The sequence below is a fragment of the Parasteatoda tepidariorum genome, chromosome 6, assembly GCF_043381705.1.
Source record: "Parasteatoda tepidariorum isolate YZ-2023 chromosome 6, CAS_Ptep_4.0, whole genome shotgun sequence".
Lineage (NCBI taxonomy): Eukaryota > Metazoa > Arthropoda > Arachnida > Araneae > Theridiidae > Parasteatoda > Parasteatoda tepidariorum.
The window spans coordinates 55536041-55555489 of record NC_092209.1 but is presented as its reverse complement, the minus strand read 5'-3'; the positions used below and the strand labels follow the sequence as shown (position 1 = coordinate 55555489).

At 31.1% G+C, this 19449-nt stretch overlaps 1 protein-coding gene across 3 annotated transcripts in view; it reads left to right on the top strand.

The window, feature by feature from the left end:
* The window catches only part of LOC107446064 (alcohol dehydrogenase class-3 chain L-like), a 37400-nt gene extending 22698 nt beyond the window's left edge, over nucleotides 1-14702 (top strand). For 2 of the 3 annotated variants that reach the window (XM_071182401.1, XM_071182400.1), the window contains exons 5-10: nucleotides 332-454; nucleotides 1143-1359; nucleotides 2070-2197; nucleotides 10045-10180; nucleotides 12659-12797; nucleotides 14444-14702. In XM_071182401.1, coding sequence (XP_071038502.1) covers nucleotides 332-454; nucleotides 1143-1359; nucleotides 2070-2197; nucleotides 10045-10180; nucleotides 12659-12797; nucleotides 14444-14480 — 780 coding nt within the window. In that variant the 3' untranslated portion in view covers nucleotides 14481-14702. The remainder of the gene's footprint in view (nucleotides 1-331; nucleotides 455-1142; nucleotides 1360-2069; nucleotides 2198-10044; nucleotides 10181-12658; nucleotides 12798-14443) is intronic. The other variant, XR_011637030.1, reaches the window with a different exon arrangement.
* The last annotated feature ends 4747 nt before the right edge of the window (nucleotides 14703-19449 follow it).

Below are 19449 nucleotides of genomic sequence, written 5' to 3'. Positions count from 1 at the left end.
ACTATATATATATATATATATATATATATATATATATATATTACGTTTAGTTTAGAGAATTTGAGGCACAATGTCTCTATTTCTTATTATTTCATTTATTATAATTTTTGTCATTGTATTATGTCAGTATTTCACAAAAACCAACTATTATTTCTACTATAGCATTGTTCAACAAAATTTAAAAAATATTCTAAAACCTTAATAATAAATTAGTATTAGTTAGTTATATAAATACTTTTATTCCTTAAATTTCTTACACATTATTATTTATTTGCTGATCTTAAACAGTAAACAAAGGTTCTGATGCTTCTTTAAAATTTTGTCTATGCAGAAAACTGGTTTTCAAATGGATGGGACGTCTCGCATCTCAACCAAAGGAAAAATGATCACTCAAGCAAATTCTCTAGGATTATTTTCGGAATATACCGTCACATCTGAATATAACGTCACAAAAGTGAGTTCATTTTAATTAAAATTTATTTAGTATTTAATTTTTGATAATGCAAATTTCAAGCAACAATGTTTCTAGGGAAATAAAAATAAATGACTCTTGAATTATTCAAGTAATTGTACTTGAACTTGTTCTTTGAAAATTTTTAAATAAGCCATAAAAGAAAACTTTCTGATAAAAACAGTAGCATCAATAAAAACAAGAGGTTAAAGAGCTTTTTTTTAAATTTATTAGAATTTGCATTTATAACATTTATTTAAGAAATTCCTGAATATTTATTTACTTATTTTGTTACACATCAATCAAGTGCAAAATGATCTTGGTCATCGTGATTATAGAAATAGTCTTCGGCGTCACTCACTAGCGTGCAATATAATATATGAAGGTCGCCATCGTGTATATACATTATAGTAGATGAGAAATCCGATCTTATTATACCGATTAAATTTAAAAATTTACGTAATACGTTTTTTTGTTCTTTATTTTTTATAAGTTTTTAGTATTACTTACAGTTTGAGTCATTTCTATAAACTGCAAGATTAAAATTCTACGACAAATATTTTACTAATATATAAATAAATTAAAAGTTTCAGCATCATAATTTATTTTTCTGTAGCTGTAAAAAACTTTCCAATTTTTTATCAACAGTTTTTGCTGGTCCTTAGCAAGAAATAACAACTTCTCTTCGCAGGTTAATCCTAGTGCTGATCCCAATATGCTGTGTCTAGCAGGCTGCTGCCTTCCAACTGGCTATGGAGCAGTCATGAATGCTGGAAAAGTGACCCCAGGATCGACATGTGCCATTTGGGGTCTTGGAGGAGTTGGCATGTGTGTAATTATGGGTTGCCGTGACAGTGGAGCCTCAAAAATTATTGGCGTCGACCCTAATCCTAAAAAATTTGAATTAGGTATTATTTTCCCGTCTTAACCTGATTAGTTAACATATTGGAATCTAATTAAGTTTCCATACTGGTCCAAAATTAATTTTTGTGGGACGAACAAAATATGCAGGGTAATAATAATAATAAATTTCTAGGGAAAGAAAACACCTCACTCTAGCGCAATTTGTTGTTCATTTTGAAATTTATATATTTTCAAAGGTCTTATTGACTTAAGTGAAAATTATTGTTTAATACTTGTTTGGTAATAGATGTAGCGGTGGTAATCTTTGCATTTAGGCGATATTGGTTCGGTCGGCATAGTGTTAAGTGATAATGGAAAACAATTGTGATGATGTGAAGGTGATTATGTGGTAAGTATGTGAAGGCAAACACACAAATAAAATTTTAAAGAAATATCTAGTTTTTCGTCGCTGTCATTCGTAAAATCGAAATAAGACATCTAGTTTCAGATATTTTGCTTCGATTTTAAGATGTGTTACAAATTCTTTAAGATCTATTTGTGATTTATATGAAAAATATCTCCCTTATATCTCAAAACAAATTAATTTTGATTAGTTTTTCGAATCTGTATTCGAATCTGTGATATGAAATATGATTTGTTATTCGAATATATGATTTGTTATTCAATATATGACTTGTTATTCGAAATATTCGAAATTATTTTTTTCAGATTTTTACTTCGCTTTCAATTGTATTTTGTTGTTGTGTTATTATAGCTAAGCAATTTGGTGCATCTGATTTTGTGAACCCTAAAGAAGTAAAAAGTGTACCTGAAACTCTAGCTCAAATGTGCAAAGATGGAGTTGACTACTGTTTCGTCTCCGTTGGAAATCTTTCGGCTATGGTAAGAGTTTAGTTTACATCACAGGAAAAAAATTGATAAAACACAACAAGTTCATACTTTCATACAGAAAAATTGAAGATTTCAAGTTCAAAATTCTATTTAAAATTTGTTGACTTCTGATAGCAAAAAAAGGAAATGAAACTTAAAAGTTATGTTTCTCGAAAGTAGTTCAAATTGTTGACATGTTTAATTTAGGCGACATTTTAAGTTATGAAATAAGACCTAAAAACACGTTCTTTATAAGAACAAACATGCCTTTTTTCGGTGAATTCTGGACTCTTCATTCTCAAAATTTGCAGCTATAATTTGAGGGTAAGGAATCGGGTTCCTTGTGCTATTCATCCACTTTTCCTTCGAGGTTAACATCTTCCTTACCTGTACTATGCATGATTCCTTATCGCCTTACGAGATCATCGCCAACAAAACTAATTTTTTTTATTTTTTGAAATGCAGGATGCTATTTAGGAAAAGTATAAAATAATTGTCCTGATGAGGTTATTCTGTAAATGATGTGCATGTTACTGTGAATGACCGAAATCGGTGGTTGTTGACTTTCACCGGTGAATGTTGACAATCAAATTAGTCGCTTTGGTGAATGTCCGAAATATTTATTACATCTGATTTGATATTAATTTATTCGTGGATATAATTACATTTATTCGATATTTTAATACTTACTGACGATAGATTAGAACAAACATCAGTGTTTGGAGCATCGGGTAAATATATACCGGGAAATGGCACTTGACTTTAAAAAAACATCAGTGTAGGGTATACTGGGCAAATGTTTATCGGGAAGTGGCACTTGACCTTAAAAAAACATCAATGTAGGGTATACCGGGCAAATGTTTACCGGGCAGTGGCACTTGACCTTAAAAAACATCAGTGTAGGGTATACCGGGCAAATGTATACCGGGCAACGGCACTTGACCTTAAAAAAACATCAGTGTAGGGTATACCGGGCAAATGTATACCGAGCAGTGGCACTTAACCAGACCTAGTATGACTAGACCTTTGGTAAATGTCCGAAATATATACGAAATATATAGGTCTAGTGCCATTTTTGCTATAGCTTAAATCTTAAAAAATTAAACAAAGCGTTTGAATCAATTTTAAACTGATAACGAAATTATTGCTTTAAAATTAAAAAAATAATGATAAAAACTGCGCCAGATAAGAGTAATTGAAGTAGTTGCTTCTTCAGCGCATGTAGCGCATGTGCGGAAAAAAATTATCCACGTGCATCTAAAAGTGGATGAATATCCGAAGACACCAAGGAATCGGAATTTGTCGAAACAAAAATGCCAGTTTGTTCAATTATTATAAGAAAGTAGGTTTTTGTCTCTGTTTTTGTAACTTAAAGCATTGTCTGCATTAATTAGTTAGAAAATTTAACATTGAACCCTTGAACCGATAAAAATCCGCTTATTCAATGAAAAGATTTAGAGTGTTCCCTTTTTTTGCTTCGCATACTGTATGTATGTATTATCATAATGTATCTGCAACTGTCATAATGTATGTATTGTCATAATGCTTATGAAAACTTACATGCTTATTAATTTATAATAAAAGCAGTCGTACTATGCTAATTATTTTATATTGAAAACAGTCTTATTATGCTAATTAATTTATATTGAAAACAGTCTTATTTTTTATTAACCTCTTCATTACCTCGGTCCTTGTATGTGGACCTTCGCTCCTTAGCTTCTCAACACACGCTATAAGAAAATTTACAGTTTTACTTTCACTGAAATTTTCGTAGGGTTTAAACTTTCTGTGAATTCCAATAGATTCATATAACTAATTTGGGTCAAATTTCACTTAAACAGAAGTGATTTTCGAAACAATATACGTGCTCGAAAACGTAAGTAATTTTAAATATTGTATAATTTAGTTATTCTAAAAACTTGGCATTTCCGGCAAAATTAAATTCCTAGTGCACTTTAGCATTCAAATAGAGTCTCGGTGCTGCCATCTAGTGTGGCAGTAACTAGACGTCCAAATTAACATGGTCAACGGTATCTCACACATTGTGGTGGTCCTGAAAGAGTGGATACCACTTCTGGAGAACGCACTAGGTCTGCTCATCGGGAAGACTGATTGTGCAGCTCATAGGAAGTAAAAAAAGAGTTATTCTAAAAATATTTTTTTCTTTTGAGTTAGTAGTGCTGTGATCTATATAAATCTTTTAAATTTATATTTATTTAATATTTAAAAATAGTACAGTACAAAGCATGCAAGTCTCCGTATGTGTACCTAAGTACGAATAGCAAAATTTATGACAGCATATAGTCAAGTGAAATCTCTAAGTATTATGAGTATTTAACTTTATATCTATTTTGTAATATTTTTATGTGTATTTTAATTACATAAAAAATGAAATTAATTAATTGTTTTATATTAAGATACATACATACACTTAATAACTTTAACTGTTTATTTTTTCTCCACTTTTTGAAATTTTACCCCAAGTATTAAATATTTTTTTTATAATTAACTTTAGTTTATTTTCAAAATTTATTTATTTTTCTAAATAATTATTAAATCCATTCATCACTGTATTTAAATGGACCATAATATAACAGTTTGCATGCTTGTCCAACTTTAGGTACATTTTAACATTCGAAATATCTATCTATATTATATAAAACTCTAATACGTACGTATGTATGTATGTATCAATAAAACCGATGATATTTCTTTTCTCGACAGTTTTCATTTTTAATTGATTGGATTCGGCGCGCAAGAGCACGTAGTGAGCATCATATGGCTAATCCATGTTATATAAAACGCTAATACGTTTTAATTGATAGGCTTCGGCGCGCAAGAGCACGTAGTGAGCATCATATGGCTAATCTATATTATATAAAACGCTAATACGTATGTATCAATAAAACCGATGATATTTCTTTTCTCGCGTTGGCAACAGTTTTCATTTTTAATTGATAGGCTTCGGCGCGCAAGAGCACGTAGTGAGCATCATATGGCTAATCTATATTATATAAAACGCTAATACGTATGTATCAATAAAACCGATGATATTTCTTTTCTCGCGTTGGCAACAGTTTTCATTTTTAATTGATAGGCTTCGGCGCGCAAGAGCACGTAGTGAGCATCATATGGCTAATCTATATTATATAAAACGCTAATACGTATGTATCAATAAAACCGATGATATTTCTTTTCTCGCGTTGGCAACAGTTTTCATTTTTAATTGATAGGCTTCGGCGCGCAAGAGCACGTAGTGAGCATCATATGGCTAATCTATATTATATAAAACGCTAATACGTATGTATCAATAAAACCGATGATATTTCTTTTCTCGCGTTGGCAACAGTTTTCATTTTTAATTGATAGGCTTCGGCGCGCAAGAGCACGTAGTGAGCATCATATGGCTAATCTATATTATATAAAACGCTAATACGTTTTAATTGATAGGCTTCGGCGCGCAAGAGCACGTAGTGAGCATCATATGGCTAATCTATATTATATAAAACGCTAATACGTATGTATCAATAAAACCGATGATATTTCTTTTCTCGCGTTGGCAACAGTTTTCATTTTTAATTGATAGGCTTCGGCGCGCAAGAGCACGTAGTGAGCATCATATGTCTAATCGGGTGAATTCTCACCGAATTATCAAAAAAATTCTCACAAAATTATCTTCATCGAAGCCGATGCTTTACATCCGGCGTTCAGTACTATTTCATATTGTTTTACAACACATGGTTTTAGCCCTCTGGTGGGAAAGACTTTAAAACAAAACTTACAACAGTTACTTTTCTCAACAACTGAAATTTAGAATAGTGTGATTAAGAAAAATATGTGAACTGTTGGCAATTTCAAATTAATATTGAAATGCACATTTTTAGAATTTTCTACAGTGAAAAGTTTTCGGAACTTCAGTGTTCAAATAAGTATACAAAAGCTAGACGTTAAGAACGTATCCAATGAGCGAGTAAAGCGATCATCGGATTGCGAAGCAATCCGAAATGAACTGCGAAAGCAGTTCCGGGGGTTGGCGAGCACCAGCTAGCAGGGGACGAAGCCTCCTAGTTTATATTATTTTACTTAGTTAAGAGCTGAAGTCCACGTATGTGTACCTAAAATTACTATCCTCGTGACAATATATTATAGATTTTGTAAATCTTATTATGACTTATTGCAGTAAAATCAAAATCCAGAACTGTAAAAAAATTTTTTTTTGCTACTCCTTTCTACTTCAGTAGTGAAGAGGTTGTAGTAAATCATTTCATAGCCTTATGTGAGACTTTAAGTTTCGTGTTTACCATTTTTGGGATCAAATACTAATAAATAATCAAAATAAAAAATAATATTTTTAAAAACCACGTTTTTGTAGTGGAGAAAAATAATTGAAAAATAAAAATTTGAAAAACGAAAAACGTGGGGAGCAGGAAATACATAACTGTAATGTTATATTAGTGTGTGTTCGTGTGTTCATAAGAATATGTGTATGTATATCTGTAATTCTGATTGTATCTGAATGTGGATGTGCATGTGAAACATGTTTGTGCATATGCATGTATATGTGGATGTATAAGTGTATGTGTATGTGGCTGTGCATGTGTATGAGTAAGAAAATGCGTATAGGTATGTATATATGTACTGTTATGTATTTCATGCTCCCCACGTTTTTCATTTCTCAAATTTTTATTTTTTAATTATTATTCTTCACTACAAAAACGTGGTTTTTAAAAATATTATTTTTTATTTTGATTATTTATTTTCTGCTTTCTAGTTTTGTGTTTCAAATTATTTTTTTAAAACTATAATTTTGAAATTTTTCAATTATTATTCTTCACTACAAAAACGGGGTTTTTAAAAATATTTTTTTTTGTTTAGATCATTTATTTTCTGCTTTTTTGTTTTGCGTTTAAAATTATGTAATTGGTCTTAAATATCATAATAAGATAATTGCAGATTTATTTCAGTTTCATTTCACCTTATATCTGAAATTCAAAGTTTTTATACGAAAACAATAATATCATATCAAAATATTTATTATGAGAATTTGAATAACGAAGGAAGCAAAATAATTTTCATAAGATTTATATATATAAATATCAAATTAAATTTATTTTTATTATATTTAAAATATCTTTTTCAGATCATATTTTTATCAATTTGAAATGAAATATATAAATCATTTATGCTTCTGAAGGTCTCAGTTGTCGCATTCTTATCATTTCCTTCATTCCATGGTGTCTTGCCCGTAAGTTTTGAGCAATCGAGGTCCACTATTCTTAATCCGTTCAAGGATCGAACACGGCTTAACGCGACATATGTCTGTCCTTTAGCAAATAGTTCAGATTCAAGATATACGACAGCAATGTCCACCGTACACCCTTGCATTTTATAGACTCTGCAGACCCAGCACAGTATTAGTGGGAGTTGTGTTCGCTCGATTGTTCCATAATTTCTGAGGGCTGGTGTGTGGCTTTGGCTTGATTAAATGAATTCCATCTCTGCCAAAGTCGACACGAATAGCTAGAATATCGGTATCGTAGACCTGATCACGTCGAAATAAAAGCCAAATAATCATTTTAGACTCCATCCGGTGATGTGTTACATTTAAGTAGTGCAGAGTTTCAGTCACTACAATAATTCCTATATCTGAGCTCAATCAAGAAAGCATTTCAGGCAGTTTTTCACTAACTTCAAAGAAATCGAAAGCAAATAATGTGGCATGTCCTTCAAAACCGTATTGGCCAAATCTGCCTGGAAATTTAATAGCTTTGATGTACAGAATGATGTGGGATGTAAATGTCGTTCTGGTTCAGCCGGTGCAGCAATTTCACCAGAAATATCACCTGGTAGCAGGTTATTCCAATACGCCCTAGATGGAGCATGACTTTTTGAGCTTTTTAAGTGCGTATTGCATCGATAGCATACAAGCAAATTATTTTTAGCGACAAGTTCCGGTGGCAAGTATGAGTTTTCTGATGAAAAACGATATTTAGCTATTTGATTAGGGTAGCATTTCTTCTGGCAGATATCACAGCACTTGTCACAATAAGTGTCTATTGTTGAGTAGAAATCTGCCCTATCAGTAACCCGTTGAGCATAAGCGTCACGTCGATGTTTCAGTCTTTCTTCATGTTCCTGAATTGACTCTCCAGCTCTTGAGTCAGAGTTTCTCAAGCGATTACATTTCTCAATCGAGAGAAATGTTGATCATCTGTTTCATTTGCTCTTTGTCAAAAAATACACAAAATAAAAAGATGACCTCAAAGAAAGACTTCGAATCAAATAATTAAGAAACCTCTACTACTACGTTTAGTATAAAAAAAAGATTGGGAAAAATATACTTGAGCGTGCCCCTTGGCGAAATTGGCGACTTATGTTTGGCACCATACTTGTTTGCCCGTAACGCCGTGGTAACCCACAAACAGAACATTTATATCTATTACTAATTAAACCTTCATTCATACACCAGTCAATCACTGTTTTGTTTTCATTGTTATTGAAATCGTACAGAAACTTAGGATTTATCTTATTGACAGTATTCATTTTTAGTACCAGAAGCAAAAATAACCTTACCAGCCGGTATCCAAAGTAGAACTAACGGATCTTTGAAATTACATTTAAAAATTCATTTAAAAACAACGCTAAATTCTAAACTAATCAGAATCACGATTAAAATCTTAACCAATCAGAATCACGATTGTTTTTCAACATCGCCTAGCTTGGCGATCAATCGCGATCACAGCTTGGTGGGGGCACCCTCAAGTATAGTCTACCCAAAAGATTTATTTACAAAATTACAGCATCGCCGAAAATTCAAAAGACAAATCTTAAACTCTCTGAAAACTATTTACATTCTAAAATTATCCCCATAGCAACCACAAAACTCTTCTCGTTGCCATACAAACTGATAAATTATTACTGATAAATAAATTATATAACAAAAAATACGATGCGCATAAGCACATAGTATTTTACACTCTTGTTTCATGTCTTCGTGCGTCATTGTTAAGTCGAGAAGAACGTGTATCTGCATTCTCGTTTAATCTCACTTGATCCATTCGTTGTTTATCTTTATTCCGTCCGACAACACGCTGATTTTTCGGAACCTCTGCCGCTTGTTTACGCCGTTTAGTTAATCTTGCAAACGTATCTGCTTCTGATTCTTGTTGAAGCGTCTCTAACCGCTTTTGTTTTATTTTCTCCAGTCGTCGCTTGCGTTGAGTGGCTGTCTCTTTTGCCATCGTGGAAAATTTATTTCTTTGTCAAGACTACTACAAGACCACTACTAAAATAATAGAACTTTAACTTAAAATTGGGGATACAAAAATCTTTATAGAAAAACAATACCTTTACGACTTTTATTTGTTTTATGCTGATGACAACCAAAACAATCTGGAAATGAATGAGAAAAAACTAGATCCCACCACGTGATTTTTCGGCCAATAAAAATACCCCGACAACAATAAAAAACTTATCACCTGACATGTGACACTAATTTGAAATAATCAAATCGACAACAAAACAGGATCTCGAAAATAATAATTTTTTTTTAATTTTAATTTTATTTTACTTTGTATGTCTTCTTTCGCTTCATTTTCATATATTGTCATCCAATTCTGAACTGTGTACCAAGTTTAAAGTTTGTAGCTAGTCGGGAAGTTAGTTTAAAATCGATTACAAAATTCCACCCGGACAGACATACATGGAGGCAAGTTAATATAAACGTGGTAAAAAACCAACTTAATTAGTCATTCATAACTTACATATTTTTTAATAGTCTTATATATTAAGATGTCAATTTTTCTTGTGTGCAGCCGATTTTGGATCCATAACTTATGTTTCAACCGTTGGTTTTCCAGGAAGAAGCATTTAATTCAAGTCATCCTCGTTGGGGAAAGACGGTTATTATCGGTCTGCATGATAAAGGATCAAAAATAAGAGTTGGAGTTTGGGAGTTGTTATATGGCAGACAAATACTTGGGACAATGTATGGATGTTAGTATTATCTATTTACTTTAGTGATTTAAAGCCATAACTTTTATTAGTGCATGCTTAATACATAGTTTTCTTTTAATGTATGGTGTTTTATCGTTTCCCATTGAATATTAACTGAATACCCATTCTTCGCACGAGATGAAAAAATAACGCCGTAATCAATATGTATTAATCAATTATGCATTAAACTTAAAAGCAAATATCTGTACATTTCAAAAAAATAATATTTTTTGTTGAGGAAAAACTGTAATCGCACTTGTTCGAAGTAGTTTTTTTCTACGTCCGCATGTTATCAGACTGTTCTGATTCGCCGTTAGCTTTTGAGCCCAAGAAGGCTATAAATACTAGTAACTCTGTTTATCCGATGTTCTTTTATATCTCCTGTTCCAGTGTACGTTTCAACTGTGTAACTCTCTGTGTAATGTTCTAATAAACATGTCTTTCTCCGATCCACTGATCTCTGAATTTCATTACATCAACAGCAGAGCGTGGTTTCGATCCACTGATCTCTGAATTTCATTACATCAACAGCAGAGCGTGGTTCCAAAGCACTGTTTAGATTATCTCTAAGAAGTGGCAGCTGAATAAAAGCAAATCAGAACTTTTTATTGCTCGAGGGTTTATATTTTGTTTATTTGAGCAATGACAAACCAACTGCACAAAGAGCAGTTCGGTGTTGTTCCCTTTGATGGTACTAATTTTCGATGTGGCAAAGACGCGTAGAAGCCATATTTTCTGCGAAAGAATTAGAAATACTTTTAGAAAAAGAACCCGAACCAACCAAAGAGACTGAGGTCGTAAAATCAAAGAAAGCATATGACATGCTGATTTCCTTGTTGAATGATCAAGTCTTTGCCTCCCTTCCTAGTGAGAAGTCAGCTGCAGCTGCATGGAAAAAGCTCCACTCAATTTATGAGGCGAAGGGTGCAGTCTTTCAAATACTCACCCGGAAGCGCCTGACTACGATGTGGAAGAGTCGAGATGTTTCTATGAGACAACACATTGAAGATGTCAAAAAGCTCGTGAATGATCTGCGAATCTCCGGTGCTGAGGTGAGCAATTTAGACACAGTTGTTTTCCTTTTGATGTCCCTGCCACAAGAGTATGAAAATGTTAAAGTTGTTTTATAGAATCAACCGAATGAAAGTCTCTCCTTGGAATTTGTCTCTCAAAGACTGATAGACGCTGAGGCTTTGTTGTTTGATTTCAAAGGGGAAAATAAAAGTAAAAAGGAAAAGTTTCTTTCGGAAAAAGTGACTTTTTCCCTGAAATCATCTGAAAATTCAAATAAACGTGGTGACTTATTTTGTCCATTTTGCAAGCGTAAAGGACACACAGCCAAATATTGTCGTAAAAATATTACCTGTTTTAATTGTGGCAAAACAGGTCATATGAAGAGAGACTGCAAATTTTTAAGCAGAATGAAACCAGCTCATCCGCAGCATTTTTTTTTTTGTCATTGGAGATGTCATTTGTGACAAGTTCATCATCGATTCGGGAACAACATCACATATGTGTTCGTATAAGGAATGGTTCTCATCTCTTAAGCCTAAGTCTGGAACAATTTTTAATTAACAGTAAGATAAGATACATATAAAATTTAGCAAAGTTATTTTTGCAATACCATATAAAGTAAGAATTATTAATTTAGAATACATATATACAGTAATTCGTAAAAAAAAATAGTTTGTTAATCAAACATCCCCGTAGTACAGAGAGAATCTTAAGACAAATTCGAACTAGGCTTATCATAATAGAAGCGGATAGAAGGTATGCATTATAAAATGAGTTAATACAGTTCTCAGAAATTTAAAATATAATTATCCTTATTGCACAGTTAAAAACATACATATTAAGCGACAAATTTTAGCTTCTGTCAGTGAATATCAGCTTTATGTCTTACTTAGCGTTTCTCGCCAAGTGCCAACCAAGGTATTTTCGGAAGTGAAAATATATCTCGTATATTTATTAAGAATTTGGTGTAAGACTATTAAATTTTAAACGTTTGGTTTAAAATTACGTCCTTTAAATCGTATATATACCTTCGATTTGGTGTTAACCTGGAATAAAGTATTCCTTCATGCTATTTTTTCGGTAGTTCAACATTATATTTGGAGAGATATTACGTCACAGTTTTTACAGTGTAATGTCTCAAAATCTCAAAATGAACTCTTTAGGGTCGCTTTCAGTTATGTCCGGGGGACTAATTTACTATCCAGAGACTTTTAACGACTTGCTCTCTTCTTTGAAGATTAACTATGTATATCCAATTAAAATGCAAGCTTTCATTTCTTTTAAAATGTGTTGCCTAAACTAAAAAAATAGTCATGAATCAAAATTTTTTTACTTAAAAAATGCCAAACAGAAGAGCGAGTCGTTAAAAGCCACCGAGTAGGAAAAACGCTTCCGGGGTCTCCCTCGTGATCTACAGACTATACATAATTTTCAACAAAAGCTGTAACAATGGTCTATTTTCAGCTTACACTGCTGTTAGAGACGTCCCTTACCTCGTTGAAAAAGTATTAGACGGAAAAATACAGTTAGAAAAGTTGATTTCTCATCGTTTGCCTCTCCACCAAATCAATGAAGGCTTTGACTTAATGAAGACTGGTGAATCGTAAGTTACAATATGTTTCAGCTATTCTGCATGAATTAATGCTTTTTATAGCATTGAAGTTTATTCAGTGTTAAATTTTTATCACAAGCACGAAACATTCATGACCCTATTATTATAACCATGCAATTGTATTCTTTTATTATTATGTAATTTGTTTTTCCAAAATTTAAGCATGTACTTTCAAAAATAACCTCTATAAGCTGGTTGCTCTAAATTAGATTTCTGTCAACCTTCAATGGTAAGTGTAAATAAAACAACTTTAAGCACCTTGATTGATATGAAGTTATTTTATTCACGCTAACTTCATGAGGTTGATTGTTGATTTTCTAAGGTTTATTTTAAAAGTTAACTTCAAATAAATCTAAAAAACACCTTACATTTTCGGAAGAGTTGGCGGAAGAAACATAATCTAAACATCCCAAATTTAAAAAAAATTGCTTCATAAGAAACTTTTGTCAATTCATAAGAAACTTTTGTCAAGGAGACAAATTTCATTTTATTCCTTTCACGTTCCATCGATATTTTCTTGGAACAATATACATAATGTGAAAAATTCCTTATCAAATAACGGTATAAAGTACCAGCACATCATCCGTAAAATCCATTTTACCATAATATCCATTTTTACCATTTTATTCATTTTTACACTAACATTTATTTAATTAGAGTGATTCAGTGATTTTACGGTAATTATTGCTGCTAAAATTACGATATGTCAGATTTTTTTGCTCCGTAACATGTTTCAGTAAAAACGGATTTTACAGTAAAAGGTACCTTCACCCTGAGTTCCGAGACTTTTTACCGTAATTTTAGGCGAATTTTTTACTGTGCTGATACAGTTCTCTATTTATGCTTTTTTTCCCAAGTGTTTCACTTTAAAAGAATTAAACTTATGAAATTGGAGAATTTTTATGGATAAATTTTATCTTTTATTCAATTTTATTATTGGTATCAGTTTTATTCATTTTGTAATCAAATCATTAACATAACTACATTAGGAAATGGGAACGAAATTATTATCACAATCACATCATAAATAATTACGTTTTAACATGTAAGTAAAACTGCGAACATTGGTCAGTTTGGGAACGATTAAAATAATTTTGGTATATTTTAAATTATGTTTGGAAGTACTATGATACAACACGATGAACTTTTATCAAATATGCAAAGATTAGATAATTAGGATCCAAAAAGAGTCTCGGTGCTGCCATCTAGTGTGGCAGAAGCTAGATATCCAAATTAACATTACCAACGGTATCTCACCCATTGTGGTGGTCCTGAAAGAGTGGATACCACCTCTGGAGAACGCACTAAGTCTGCTCATCGGCAAGACCGATTGTGCAGCTCATTGAAAAAAAAAGATTAGATAATTTTTTCTTAAATTGTACTTTTTAATTGACTAGTTATTTAAAAATTTGGAATAATTTTCAAAGTATAAATGCCTAAGAAAATAATTTTCTATCAATATTATCTTTATAAAAAACTAAAAAAATTTCCATTTATCGACTACAAAGCAAATGTTTTCTAATGTTGAGTGACTTAATGTGTAGTACCGTGTTAATTCCGATGTTTTATGATTTCATTTTGTTCCAGAATCTTCCTTAATCCAAACATATATTTTGTTACTTTTAAATATTTTTCAGGTTAAGAGCAATTATTGATTTTGACTTGAAAGCTTAGGTAGTGTGTTTCAAGTTGAGGAATTCTTACTCGTAGAAGAGGAATCAACAAGAAGAGATTTTTGAAATTGACTCACTCCTTTTTATTTCGATGTTTTGTAAAACAATTCATTTTAATTTCAAAATACATTGATATTTTTCAAGCGCAATTGTTTTTTGAAACATAATATACAAACATGTTTGATGTGATTATAGCACGCATAATAAACAACTTGTTTTAAAATTGTTGTTGTCAGTGATGTTGTTTCACAATTTTGTAGTGTAATAAAAATCAATATCACAAGAAAAATATATATTTGATAGGTTTTATTTTTTTCTTAAAAAACGTTTATCTGTGCGTGTATTTATTTATTATAACTCCAAAATTGCTTGCACTATGATTTAGACATCGGCAAAATTTTAGCCACCGATCCTCAAATTAAAGTGAAATCATAAACTAGATCGTTCGGTAGAGCCGTTAGAAAAAAAAAGAATTTTCTCATTGGTTAAGCGTTAGCTCTTGTTTTAAATTAAATTATAGACTATTCAATTTTTTCACATATTTTTGACATAACATCACAGATGTTTGCTAACTTAATACACTATTTGATTAAAAAAGGAAGAAGTATTGCATGCTCTTTAATAATTTTTTCGTAATGTCAGATGGACTATGATCAATTTGAGCGTGGTAGCATAGCCCGACGACGTCACCATAATAAGTATTTAAGTTAGCCGAAACCACATGTTTATTTTGTTTGTAGTTACGGTGTCTTATAGCGCATTTCCATGTAACTGATCAACGGAAATTGAATTTAAAATAATCTAAATAAAAAAATATATTTTTAAAAGCCACGTTTTTTGTAAATAAGTGAAAAATAAAAATATAAAAATTATAATTTAAAAAAATTTAAAATATTAAATGAAAAATTTAAAAACATTATAATTTGAAAAAAGGACTAAAAAATATAAAATAATGTTTTTCAACTTTATACATATTCCTATCTTAGAGATTGTCATTAAAAATTGGCGAATCTGAACTTTGAATAGCTTTGAAAAATAGGTCTATAATTGTAATCAGAAAATTCTTGAGTTCTGGAATGCCAATATAGACATATAATTTTGCGAATGAAATGAAGCTATTGTACATTATGTCACAAGGTATACTTCAAAGACTGGACCAGCAAATGTAAACAAAGGTGTAGACAAAGCAATTCGGCAAATTAGTCCCGAAGAAACTAACATTGCTGCAAAGCTCTTCAAATCTTGCTTGTAAGATTTAAAACGAAAAACGTGGGGAGCATGAAATTCTTGAGTTTGAGTAGCTGTCTCCTTCACCATCGAAGAAAATTTATTTCTTTGTCAAGACCACTACTAAAATAATAGAACTTTAATTTTAAATTAAGGATACAAAAATCTTTATAGAAAAACAATATCTTTACGACTTTCATTAGTTTTATGCTGATGACAACCAAAACAATCTGGAAATGAATGAAGAAAAACTGGATTCTACCACGTGATTTTTCAGCCAATAAAAATACTCCGACAGTAAAAATCTCTTCACCCAACATGCAATACTAATTTGAAATAATGGAATCGACAACAGAAGACAATCGCAAAAAAATTTTTTTTTTAAATTTTAATTTTATTTTACTTTGTATGTCTTTTTTCTCTTCATTTTCATACATTGTCATCCAATTCTGAACTATGTACCAAATTTGAAGTTTGTGGCTAGTCGGGAAGTTAGTTTAAAATTGATCACAAAATTCCACCCGGACAGACATACACGAAGGCAAGTTAATATAAACGTGGTAAAAAATAAGTTAATATACCAAAGAGCGAAACAGACGGCGAAATAGTATTAATTCCTTTGGAGAAACGTAAAAACCGCCAAACAATTCATGAGGCCTATGATATTTTATTAATTTTGGTATCAGGTAATAATTAAAAAAAATAGACCGTGTATTAAATATATTAAAACTAAGGGAAATAATAGTACTTAGTCGTTTACGGGAGACTTAAATGATCGTTCTACTATTATTTACAATGATGATAATTAATTAGATTTAGTAATAGGTATTAATTAAAATAAAAAATAAGTTTTGTACTAAAAAGCAAAATTAATAAAGAAATATTACTATTTTATTTGGAACTATTACTATTTCGTCCATTACAATTTCGTCTACTTCGTAAAGAATCATTAAACCATTATTAAAGCCATTAATGCTGAATTAATTTTTTAATAGGTACTAAATGAAACAAAAAAATGAGAAATGCACTGAAAGGCAAAATTAATGAATTAATTTTGCGATTTCATTTAAAGGAAACATAAAAAACCGCCAAACTATTATTGACAACAATGATGCTGAATTAATTTTTTAATAGTAATTGGGTATACTATAGCCTACGTCACAGATCGTGTTATTCCTACTAAATTTAACTAGTAAACAGCATTTTCTGCGAACCTGATTTCTAGCAACAAGTAAAAGCATCAAACGAAGTGTCTTGTTTATAAGTCGCTACTCGCCAGGTTGGAATTGTATTAGTCTAGTTCCTTTGGAAATAATTTATATTGTTGTTTTACCGAAGTTTATGAATTTAGTAAACATATTTAAAACTCAGTTTATTAATTAAACTAAAAGGTAAATGTTATTCCTAGTAAGTGGAAGTAGTTGTGCTTTTTTCATATTATACCCAATTAAAATAAAAAGTTATTTTGGTCATATATTTGAGAGTTTCATCACAAATCACGTGATTTTGTAATTCGAATGATTTTCAAAATTAGCAAAAGATAGCTTATGAGATGCTTAAAACTGGAGAATCGTAAGTTAATATAGTTTGTTACAAATAAATTGGATTCTATCTACAATAAATGATATTTAGTAATGAATCTTAATTTCCTGCCCAAAATTTCTTTTAAAAAAAAATGATAATGTTATTTGCTTTTCGTATTTATGATTATATTTGCTGATTCAATATACAGAGTGTTTCAATAAAAAAATATTGAGCTATAAAATATGAACTTTTTAGCTTTGGGTGAAAAGGTAAGTTAAATAATGGCAAGTTTGGCAACTTTTTTGGTAAAGGGAAGTGATGTGCAATAATATGATTTTGGTATTCCATTTTTGATCAAAATTACGATATTGTAGTGTTTAATATGCAAATAAATAAATGAATCTGCTCAAATAATTATTTGATAGTTACCTTACATCTTCACTGTCGACAATTTATAATTTCTTTTTAATTAAGAATTAAATTAATTTCAATATGATTATTCTTTTTAATCTTAGAAACATGTTAAAAATCAATTGAATGTTATAAATCTATATATCTTCGGTAATAAATCCACCTTTAATAAAAACAATGTTTTATAATGGCCTGAAACACGTCTAAGTTGGGTTGATTTTTCTTTCTTCTTGTTTTTACTGAAATTAATACATGTTTTCTGTGTTTGATTTGAAAATGAATGAGCATTGAAGTAAGAAATATGGGAGAGATGAACATTAAATAGTTTTTTTATTAATGCAACATAAAAACTTGCGGCATAAATTTAAAGACAAGCATAACTTATAACAAATAAATAAATAAATAGCCCACTTGGCAGCATAGTTTCTTATTCGAGAAAACAGTACATCATATTTTTATGGGAGCAATGCATTGGCCGCAGCTTATGTAACGACCATGACTCAAAACAGAAACATGTCTGTCAGGTCAATCCCAAATAATAACTATCGGTTTCATGCCTTGAGATTTGGCTGACCAATATATCTGGCGAATACCTCCACATTCCAAAAAAAAAAAAAAATTCATATGATTTAGTTTTAGCGGCCGGGAGCAGTCTTCAATCAAAACTGAATCAGAACATAACTGATTTCTGAAAAAACTGAATTTACGAGTTCAAGAACACATTTATTTGTTCTGATACCAATATAACAAAAACTATGAAAAACATTTGGGGAAAGGCAGATCGTGCGAAACATTGAGTTGGTTCTGATATTTAATGCGCATATCTCTTTATATATGTTTCTCTTACACGGCGACAAAAAAAGCCTCATTACAACTCCCCGAATGGCAACGCTGGAAAATCGACCAATGATTGCGCTAAAAATGTCACATGCCAAATCTAGCTGAGATGACTCAACATATAGCGCTTTTAAAAATGGAAACTGAAATAACCAGAGAGAGCATAAGCTAGGCAGAAGTGAGTAGTCTTTGACGATAGATCTCTATTTTAGTATTTGGTCGAAAGCGCTTTTTTTCACGAATTTATATATCACGAATTTATTTGACGATTTTTGATTTATATCACGAATTTATTTGTTTTACTAGAATTTATTTGTTTATGCAGGTTTTTCCATTGCAATTCACATATTTCAATTTTTAATAAACTTAATTATAGCCAAAATTTTAATCTTTTTAAAGAGATATCAGTTTTAGAAATTTTATCTTGAGATTTTATGCTGTAGCACATTTCTAATAGGTTTAACGAATTACATGTCATTTATTTGAATTCAAATTTATTTTAATGACTTAGTATTTACTAAAAAGATGTAATTTTTTTTTTAAAAAAAGTTGTTATATGGATTTGAATGACTGTTTTGAATTCTTAGAATTTTATGCATTTGCAATGTGCCCAAGTTAGTAGCGAGCGAAGCGAGCATTTTTTTGCTAAGCAAACCATATAAGAATGCGTAGCAATTTTTGGGGGGTGGGCGAGCGTTAGTGTGCAGGGGGCGCAGCCCACTATTTAATCGTATATTTTCCTATCCGAGAACTTTTGTGCATACGCAATGTTTACTTTGATTTGATCAAAATAAGGATGAAATGAGAAAAAAGATGATGAGTTGCTTTGTGTTTACTTTGATGTGCATACGCGTTTACACGTGCCTTATGACTTCAGATAGTGTACATTACAGTGTAATATCATTTCCTTTAGTAGGAACGTACTGTAATGGAAAATTTTGCTTTCGCAAACGAATAGCATTTTATTTCGA